At 48.7% G+C, this 10515-nt stretch overlaps 1 protein-coding gene across 4 annotated transcripts in view; it reads right to left on the bottom strand.

The window, feature by feature from the left end:
* Window positions 1-9101: 9101 nt before the first annotated feature.
* The window catches only part of IRAK1 (interleukin 1 receptor associated kinase 1), a 212145-nt gene continuing 210731 nt past the window's right edge, over window positions 9102-10515 (bottom strand). For 2 of the 4 annotated variants that reach the window (XR_015300637.1, XR_015300638.1), the window contains 2 exons: window positions 9436-9768; window positions 9102-9369 (listed from right to left, as the gene is read on the bottom strand). Coding sequence is in view for 2 of the 4 variants with exons in the window: in XM_086940252.1 (XP_086796378.1) it covers window positions 9707-9768 (62 nt within the window). In the remaining 2 variants the exon portion in view is untranslated. Of the gene's footprint in view, window positions 9769-10515 lie in introns of all 4 variants that reach the window. The other 2 variants (XM_086940252.1, XM_086940253.1) reach the window with 1 other exon arrangement.

Raw genomic sequence — 10515 nt, 5'->3', positions numbered from 1 at the left:
ACTCCTATTTAAGTACAAACTATGGGCCTTTGCGGTCTACTAAAATAAGAAGAAAGGGCCACTATTTTCTCTTGGAAAGGTAGCAAGCCTACCAGGTATGCCGGTCTGAAGAGGGGAAGGGGGTGCTATAGAAGGGGCTCTGTTGGACACACCTTCAAGGAAGGTCCCTACTGGACACCCAGGGTCTGTGCTCTGCTGTTGTACAAGTGCTAAGGTTCTGAGGCCAATGAAAGCCTGTCCATGAAGGGGGTGGGGGGGTGCCTATAGAAGGGACTCTGCTGGACCGGCCTTCACAGAGGGTTTCTATTGGACACCCTGGGTCCACGCTCTGCTGCAATTTAAGTGCTAGGGTTCTGAAGGCCTGTCCGTGGAGGAGTAGGGGGGGGGTGTATAGAAGGGGCTCTGCTGGACCGGCCTTCACAGAGGGTTCCTATTGGACAACCAGGGTCCTTGCTCTGCTGTTGTACAAGTGCTAGGGTTCTGAGGTCTTTGAAGGCCTGTCCATGGAGGAAGGGGGGGGGGCTATAGAAGGGGCTCTGGACATGCCTTCACGGAGCGTCCCGATTGGACACACAGGGTCCGTGCTCTGCTGCTGGAAGAGTGCTAGGTTTCTGAGCCTTATGAAAGCCTGTCCATCAAAAGGAAGGGGGGGGGCTATAGAAGGGGCTCTGCTGAACACGCCTTCACGGAGGGTTCCTATTGGACAAACAGGGTCATGCTCTGCTGCTGTATAAGTGCCAGGGTTTCGAGGCCTATGAAGGGCGGTCCTTCCAGATGTAACCATTGCATTAGTCACAGAAAGAGGAGGCCGACAGGCAGGGTCACAAGGTCGAGACCGCCACCTTTCCCTGCAACTGAAAACACGCAGAAATCAACCCCCTGCTGAAGAAGCCGTCTGCTGACCCAACAGGCCTCAAGAATTTCAGACCCATTTCCCTGCTCACCTTCCAAGCCAAAGTGATTGAGAAGGCCATCAATGCCCAACTATCAGAGTTCATTGACGCCTACAAAGTCTTGCACTCCTCTCAATCCGGCTTCTAAAGCAACCACAGCACCGGGACTGCCCTACTTGCCGCCACCGATGACATCCGCTCCCTCCTCGACCAGAGAGAAACAGCAGCCCTCACCCCCCTGGACCTCTTGGCACCTTTGACACTGTCTCCCACCGTTCCCTAAGCATGATACTCCACAACGCTGGCATCCACGACAAAGCCCTGGACTGGATCTGCTCCTTCCTCACCGGTAGAACACAGTGAGTCAGACCACCACCGTTCCTATCAGAACCCACAGGGATCGGCTGCGGCGCCCCCCCCCCCCCCCCCCCACCACCAGGGCTCCCCCTGAGCCCCACCCTCTTCCACATCGAGATTGCGCCGCTCGCAGCCATAGCCAGAAACCACGGACTCAACACCGTCTCTTATGCAGATGACACCCAACTGATCCTCTCCCTTACCAACAAGCCCACAATTGCCAGAAACAAATTCTATAATGGGATGAAGGCTGTCGCTACCTGGTTGAGAGACAGCTGCCACAAGCTCAATTCAGACAAGACCGAAGTCCTCATCCTGGGGCCTAACACCTTCGCTTGGGAAAACTCCTGGTGGCCCGTCACGCTAGGACCCTCCCCCCTTCTTGCTCACTATAAAACTGCCTATTTAACAACTAGGGGTGGTGATGGACAGAGTTTCTGAATTAAGCAGAATACTCTCACCCAGTCAAGAGATCAGGGCTAGATCCAACACCGTTTTTTAGCTCACTGCACCATCCCAGCTCAGAACCTGGCTATATGCAAATTAGTCTGTTCCTGTCCCAGTGCATGATGGGAACAGGGCAAACCAAACTACCAAGCCAATTCTTACATTGGGAAGGAAACAAGCTTCCAAGGACCGGTTTCTGGCATTTCAGCTGTCGTCGGCCCGGCTTGCTTGAATCCTGATGGTGCAATGAGCAAAAATGTAAATGTAAATGTATAGGCATTTATATAGCGCACTACTTACCCGTAGGGTCCCAAGGCGCTTCGACCGCTGCGAAACCCTTCCTGGCTTCCCTGAGAGATGGTCCCTTAATGGGTATCTCCAGGGTGAGACCAGGCATCCCCGGCGGTCTGGTGGGGCCGTTAGTGAAGATGAGGCAAGCTAATGCCCAGAGTTGCCGAGTGTGATCGCTGATCAGAGTGGGCACCAAGGCGAGAGAATTATCGAGTCCGCTGACCCTGGTCCAGAAACCTGCCGCGCCGGGAATCGAACCTTGGTCCCAGGCCGTCCTCTACTCTCGGGACTCACATCTGAGTATACCCTTCCACGCTTATGGTGGACAAAATATTTAACAACAAGGGGTGGTGATGGACAGAGTTTCTGAATTAAGCAGAATACTCTCACCCAGTCAAGAGATCAGGGCTAGATCCAACCCGGAAGCTGGTCTCCTTTCCAGTGAAGAATTGGCTTGGTAGTCTGGTTTGCCCTGTTCCCATCATGCACTGGGACAGGAACAGACTAATTTGCATGAGCTGGGATGGTGCAGTGAGCTAAAAAACGGTGTTGGATCTAGCCCTGATCTCTTGACTGGGTGAGAGTATTCTGCTTAATTCCGACACTCTGTTCATCACCACCCCGTTTTCTGAATCGTTTTTGGCCACTATAGGTGTGGCAGGGTATACTCAGACATGAGTCCCTTGCTCACTGCACCATCAGGATTAAAGCAAGCCGGGCCGACGACGGCTGAAATGCCAGAAACCGGTCCCCGGAAGCTTGTCTCCTTTCCAGTGAAAAATTGGCTTGGTAGTCTGGTCTGCCCTGTTCCCATGATGCACTGGGCCAGGGACAGACCAATTTGCATGTAGCCAGGTTCTGAGCTGGGATGGTGCAGTGAGCTAAAAAACAGTGATGGATCAAGCCCTGATCTTTGGACTGGGTAAGAGTGGTCTGCTTAATTCCGACACTCTGTTCATCACCACCCCTTTTCTGAATCATAAAACTGCCAGCTCAATTCCGTCTCCTCTTCATGCTTCCACACACTTCGCCTGCTTCTAAAGACCTTCAGATGGATCACCACGAAGCCAGGAAGAAAGTCACCCATGTACTCAGCAGCAGCAGACGACGACTACAGCAACACACTCTATGCAGGCGCCCCCCCCCCCCCCCCCCAGAAACTCCTCAGAAAACTACAGAACGTTCATAACATAACTCAACCACATCTCCGAACACCTGAGCGAACTCCACTAGCTCTCAATCAACAAAAGAATCACGTTCAAGCTCCTCATACACAAAGCCCTCCATGATGCCAGACCAGCATACTTGAACCACTGCCTCTCGTTTCACATACCCATCACACACCTCTGTCCACCGAACTGGCCCTGACAACCGACCCTCTGATCCTCAAAGCCAGAACCGGAGGAAGATCCTTCTCCTATCTCGCCACAAAGACCTGGAACAACCCGCCTTTCCTGCTCGGGCTGTCCCCCATCGCCGACTCAATTCAGGAGCCCCCAAGACCAAACTCTTAAATAACATGTTGGTTCCTTGCTCTCTCGGATTGTATGCATCTTAGTGTGGAAATGTACACGATGTGTGTTTGAACAGACTTGTAAACTTCAATAAAGTTTGTTTAAAAAAAAAAAACTCTTCAACTGAACCTCAGCGCACAGCAGGATCTGGAGCCCCCTCCCCAGCGCCTTGAGACCCTAGCGGGCGAGTAGTTCCACTTAACAAAAACAGATTGATAGATAGATAGATGGGGCTCTGTTGGACAGCCCTTCATGGAGGGTCCCTACTGGACATCCAGGGTCCTCACTCTGCTGCTATACAAGTGCTAGGGTTCTGAGGCCTATAAAGGTCTGTCCGGGCAGAGGGGGCTATAGACTGGGCTCTGCTGGACAGGCCTTCATGGAGGGTCCCTATTGGACACCCAGGGTCCTCGCTCTGCTGCTATATATGCTAAGGCTCTGAGGCCTATGAAGGCCTGTCCATCCTGATGTAACCATTGTATTGGTCAAGTGAAAGTGGAGGCCGACCGGTAGGATCACAAGGTCAGGTGTAAATTACTGCAGAGCCTTCATAGGTATCCCCTTTCACATGCTTAACCAAAATTGACGGCACCTCCAGTGTTGCTGGGCAGGCCCCTGGCCCCAGATACAAAGGGTGTGGCGACTGGTGAGGCCTCCTTGAGGCACCCCACTGAAAACTGGACTAAGTGACTTTTAAACAAGGACCATTCTGCAATCCTAGAATGCTTTTTTTAAACAAAATAGCAGGGGAACATATTTTAATAAAGTTTAAACAGTATGGCAACTCCCTGCCCTGCAGGATCAGCCTTCTGCTGTAGGTTCACATGTTCTGCAGACTGCAAAGGAGTTCTTCCTTAAAGTGGAAGCCAGCAAGCAGATGATGCAAATGTTTGAAAGAGCATTCTTATTGACAGCTTGGCCAACTAAATCCTGTGGACATGCTGGAACGTTTACACAATATTAGAACATTGGAATGTTGGGAGCTCCATTGAAAACAATGGAGTGCTCTGGGCTTATAATGGCTGGTATAAGCCCAGGAGCTCCTACATTGCAATGTTTCTTTGTTCACAGCTCTGGCTGTGAACAAAGGCTTCAGGGAGCCAGAGGGGATTTCAATACCCTCGCGCTACCTGAAGGCTTTGTTTTATTTGTTAGAACATTCTGTCCTCTAGTTGCAGAATGTTCTAATAGCCTTATAGCCCTTCGTAGCTGGGCTGTACCGGCTATTAAAGTCCAGCTGCTTTTTAAAGTCCCTCTCCTTCAGCTTGGGCCTTTAACGTTGCAGCGGGCTTTTAATAGCCGGTACAGCCCACTACGGCGGGCTATAAGGCTATAATGCTTCGCGAAGGAGTGTGGCGTTGACCGAGTTGCAGCTTTACAGATATCCGTTAAAAGATTATTTAAAAAGGCTTGGGTGATCCCCTTTTGTAAGCAGAGTGGGTACTACTAGGCACAGGAGTGTGCGCTTGCCTTTCGCATCGCAAATCTGGATGCACCGGACAATCCATCTCGAAATGTCTGCTTTAAAGATAGCACAACCTCTCTGGGGTTTGGCAAAGGCTAAACAAAGTTGATTGTACTTCCTAAGAATTAGTTCTATGAATATAATATACGAGCACCCTCTTAACATCCAGGGTGTTAAGGTCCCTTTCTCCTTCAGACAGGTTACAGGAAGACAAGCAACTCCATGATCTGGGTCATGTAAAAAGTGAAACTACTTTTGGCAGAAACTTGGGGTTGGTGGGATGACTTACCCTATTTTTGTGTACCTGGATGAAAGCTTTCAGAATTGGAAGGACATTAACCTCTCTAATGCATCAGAGGGAGGGGACTGTGGCTGGGAAAGCCAACTCACAAGGAAATAACTGTAGGTCACATGAGTGTAGGGGCTCAGAGGGAGGATCCATAAGTCATGCGAGGATTGCATTCAGGTTCCACACAGGGAAAAAAGGGTTTTAGTAGATATTATCATTTAAGGTCCCCCATGAACGCGTTAACTGTGACCTTCAAAAGAGACGATGTGTTGTCTGCATTGTAAGTATGCTGCAGTGACGTGTAAGCATGTGGGTGGGCATGCATGGACTGTATGCTGCAGTGACGTGTAAGCATGTGGATGGGCATGCATGGACTGTATGCTGCAGTGACGTGTAAGCATGTGGATGGGCATGCATGGACTGTATGCTGCAGTGACGTGTAAGCATGTGGATGGGCATGCATGGACTGTATGCTGCAGTGACGTGTAAGCATGTGGATGGGCATGCATGGACTGTATGCTGCAGTGACGTGTAAGCATGTGGATGGGCATGCATGGACTGTATGCTGCAGTGACGTGTAAGCATGTGGATGGGCATGCATGGACTGTATGCTGCAGTGACGTGTAAGCATGTGGATGGGCATGCATGGACTGTATGCTGCAGTGACGTGTAAGCATGTGGGTGGGCATGCATGGACTGTATGCTGCAGTGACGTGTAAGCATGTGGGTGGGCATGCATGGACTGCCTTTTGCAGGTGTAAGATGTAGCAGGCAATCTCCTGCACAGAACCATTAAAGGAGGTCCAGCGTTTTGGAGATACAAAAGTGCATAAAAATCTTCCAATTAGTGGCGTAACAAGTGCGAGTGGTGGGTTTGCAGATCTCTCGTAGGCAAAGCATGAATTCCTCTGGAATTCTAAGGTAATCGATACTCCAGGAACTCGAGTATCTGATGGCTAGGTTCAGCTGTCAGGGATCTGGGTGCCTGAACTTGCCCTAGTGCAGTGAGCAGGTCCGGCTCCAGAGGTGGTTTCTTGTGGTAATCCAGGGACATCTCCAGGATCAATAAAAAGCAGGATTCGCTTTCTCAGGTTGGTGAAACTAGGTTAAAAATCATGAAGACCCGCCCTATTTTTCTCAGTACGTACAGGATGAGGAGGAGAGTCCAAAAATCATAGGAAAATGCATTGTTCATGGACTGGGATGTGGGTAACTGGAAGGGAAGTTTTGGCATTTTGAGTTTTCAGGAGTGTTGAACAGGTCAATAGTAGAGGTCCTCCACAACTGAAGGTACTTGTGAAGGATTTGGGAGTGGAGATCCCACTCATGGACTTGTTGATGTGTCCTGCTGAGCAGGTCAGCAAAGTTGCTTTCCACACCTCGCAGGTGCCCCGCCGACAAGTGAATGTTGTTGTGTGATAGCCACTCTTAAATCTCCTGAGTCACTGCAGTTAGCTGGGGAGGAGTGTGCTCCGCCCTCTAGACAGGATACAGGGCTGTCACGTTGTCGGTCTTTATGAGGACTGTCTGGTCCCATTGAGTTTGAATAACGATCTGAGGACTAGACATTCGGCCGGTCATTTCATGGAGGCGAACAAGCCACCCCATTAGAAATGAATCATTGGTGATGGACACCTGCGGAAAGGGGGTCTAGGAAGAGCCTACCAAGCAACAGTATGTTGCTGTTCCACCATAGCAAAGAGTGCCGAGCTGTGGAGGTTACCAACACTAGATCATCCCAATGACCTGCCTTGAGAGCCACTCATGGTTTGGGCGTATATAGAACCTGGTGAGTGACACAATTGATATGCATGAAGTCATCATCCTCAATAGTTTCATCACAGTGAACAGTGATGGGATGCTGCGTCTAAAAAAGAAGAATGCCATCACCCTCTGTTCGTTGGGGCATGCGTTTCCTGTTATTGTGTTTAGAACAGAGTCCAGGCAGGGTTGGACCTACTCCCATTTCCAGATGCAACTTTTTTGCACCTATGGTGAACCCTAGGCTACGCAGTAGGGGCACCGCTGTTCGAATGTGTTCTAAGCATTGATGTTTACGGCTGCTCTTGATCAGTCAGTCGTCAAATAATGGAAAGATATATTTGGTATTTGTCGGCTGCAAATCCAGTTATGCTCTTTGTGAACACCCTGGACTCCGAACTGTAGAACTAGCCCGTCCATCACAAAATTTAAAAAACACCTAAAAGCCCCCCTCCTCAACCGTTCCCACCCGAATGGATAGCTGCCGCCAGCACGCTATCCCTGATGCCGATGCTCTCTGACTCTACATCGCTCAGATCCACCTCAGTCCGCTTCTAGGCAAATGTGCAAACAATTAAGCTGCCTCAAGACCTCAGACTACCTCAATAAAGCATCTAACGAGGCTGCCTCAGGACTCCGCAAAACACACAAGGTGATGGACGGAATGTTGCACGATGGCAAAACATTCACCCCCAGCCACAGATCTGGGTTTAATCCATCGTTATTTTCCTCACCACGCCACCCCAGTTCAGACATGGCCATATGCAAATCAGCCTTGACCCTGTGCCTCATGGGAGGAGTCCAGACCGAACTGTCAAGCCATGTCTTCCCTGGACTGGAATCAAGCATCCTAGGACCGGTTTCTGGCCATCAGCCATCTTCAGCCAGGATAGCTTGACTCCAGGACTCAATCACTATCTCAAGAAACCTATGCACTCTTGGACTGCCGAACTTTATGCTTTTAAGACTGCTCTACTATGTAACTATTATGAAACACTGTTGTAAAGCGCTCCGATACACCCGGGTCAGGTCAGCGCTATAAAAAACTCCATAAATAAAATAAAAAACTGGTAATATCATTCACTTACCACAAATCAAACGTACTGGTGCGTAGTGTGAATTGGGATGAGAAAATATGCTTTTTCCAGATCCAGTGCTGAAATGAATTTGCATCAAAGGATATTGGCCAGAGATCATCGGATCAGAAGTCTCGAGGCCCCCGTAAGAATCTCTCGGTGGCACAGGTATAGCATACCCAGGTCAGTGTTCTCAAAAGTCCAAACACAATGGAGGAGGAAAAGAGTGTGGTGGAGTCAGTGTGCTGGTGCACTGTGGACCAAGGGTGGAGTCACAACAGGTCTTGCGACTCAAACTTCTTTTCAGGGAAAAAAGTTGCAGCTGTAAAGGCCCAACACTAGACGGAAGAAGTATGCAGACCATGTGTATCTACAGCCATACATGCCACTAACATATGTACAGTTATATCAAGCACAATACTCGCACCTTTCTTTCTACTACACAATCGCAGATTAATCTACATCCGGTTTGGAGCAGAAGACGAGAGAAAGAGCTCGTGTCCCACCTAGTAAAATTACCATCAATAGACTGAATTTGCACCGGAGCGGACTCTGCGAGTGTGGCCTATTACACCGTGAGATACTGGAGTTTGAACTGTGCACACCCAAGAAATGAATGCACAGCACATTTACATTACAACAATGACTGCCACTAACTACATGCATATAGGTCAGATACCTGAAGGGCGTCTAAACACTCGAGAATGAGACAGTAAAAATAACCAGGAATGTCAATGCTGTGATTGAATCGCAACAGGGTCACCGAGGGACCCCTAACGAGTGATGGGCATCATGTCTGGGATGTTGAACAGGACGCTGCCTTCATCAGCAAGTTTTACTAACAGCCGGACATGTAACGATATCAGCAGATGGCTCTGCGCTGAACACAGACTGAAGCAGTGCCTGCTCTGTGAAGTACAGGCTATTGAGGAGAGGTAAATAAAGACAAAAGGGAAGGAGAAGAAAGGGTTGGGCACCATAGGCTGATTGTCAGAAATGGCCAGGCTCTCCCGGTTGTGAGACTTTTTTATTTTATTACGGATTTAAATGTGCAGTTATCCTTTTTTAAAACCTACAGTTTCAGCAGTCAAGCCACTGAGACTAGTGATATTGCCACAGCAAAAGTTCAATGGAAATAGCAAAAAGCCAATAGTCCGGAAGGAGAGGCGTGTCTGGTGCCAACAGTCAGAGGGTGGCTGATGGCGGTGAGTCGATGCCCTTGGCAAGGATGCTGCCAATCTCAGAGGAGGTTGTTCACAATCTCAGCCTTTGGAAGCTGTAAGGGCCCTCAGTCGAGTCAAGCCGTCAGCTGGTGAGGACGTTGACAAGACATGCTCTCAGCCTGTTAGGGCCCTCAGTCGAGTCAGGCCTTCAGCTGGTGAGGTTGTTCACAAGACATGCTCTCAGCCAGTTACAGCCCTCAGCCGAGTCAGGCCTTCAGCTGCTGAGGTTGTTCACAAGGGATGCTGTTAGGGCCCTCAGCCGAGTCAGGCCTTCAGCTGGTGAGGTTGTTCACAAGGGATGCTGTTCCAGCTTTGTGTAACTTCTCAACACTAATACTCTGTGTCCTTCACTTCAAGGAGAACTTGGACTTCCATTTCCGCTACAGGCAACTAGAAGTTATATTCGTCGCTTTCCTCTGGAGTCCGGCTGCCTCTTTGCAATGGAGGAAGACCTGTGGACAAATGTACAGACACGGACAATTAACTTCAGGAATCACCAAACCAGATCTTACAAATCACGTTAAATGCTTTAGAATGAAGGGGCGTGGTCTGTGACCCAAATAAAGTTCCTAACGACAAGTGTAAAGTCTATACAAGGTCAACTACAACGTCTGTTTCTTTAACTAAAAGTACTTTCAAGTGGGGAATTGTGGCACCAGGCTACCAAAAACATATGAGAAAAAAAAGTAAGAAAGAAAGAGAGAGAGAAAGACAAGAAAGAAAGAGATAGAAAGAGATAGAGAAAGACAAGAAAGAAAGAGAGAAAGAGAGAGAAAGAAAATGAAAGAAAAAAAAAAACAAAGGAAGAGAGACAGAAAGAAAGAAGACAAAGAAAGAAAGGAGAAAGAAAAGAAACAAAAAGAAAGAAAGAAAGAAAGAAAAAAAAACAAAGAAAGAAAGAAAGAAAAAGAAAGAAAGAACAGGAAGGAAGAGACAGCCACCTAGAGACTGACAGATTAGACCTGATTACGAAGAAGAAGTTGGAGGCGATGAGTTCCAATACTTAGACTGCTATCCTGTTCACCAGACTTTCAAGATTCTGAAGCTAACGGCAAGAGGAAGAGTCGCTTGCCAGCACTACTCATAGTTTTTGTTATAACAACAGTTGGCAAGAACATCTTCTGAATATCAAGATGCAGATGGTGAGGAGAGGTTTGTGATGGAAGATTTTAAAGTAGTGAGTAAATCCAGGACAGAAA

The sequence above is a fragment of the Lissotriton vulgaris genome, chromosome 10, assembly GCF_964263255.1.
Source record: "Lissotriton vulgaris chromosome 10, aLisVul1.2, whole genome shotgun sequence".
NCBI classification, from domain to species: Eukaryota; Metazoa; Chordata; class Amphibia; order Caudata; family Salamandridae; genus Lissotriton; species Lissotriton vulgaris.
Note: the sequence above shows the minus strand (reverse complement) of the source record. Positions and strands in the feature narration are given on the sequence as shown.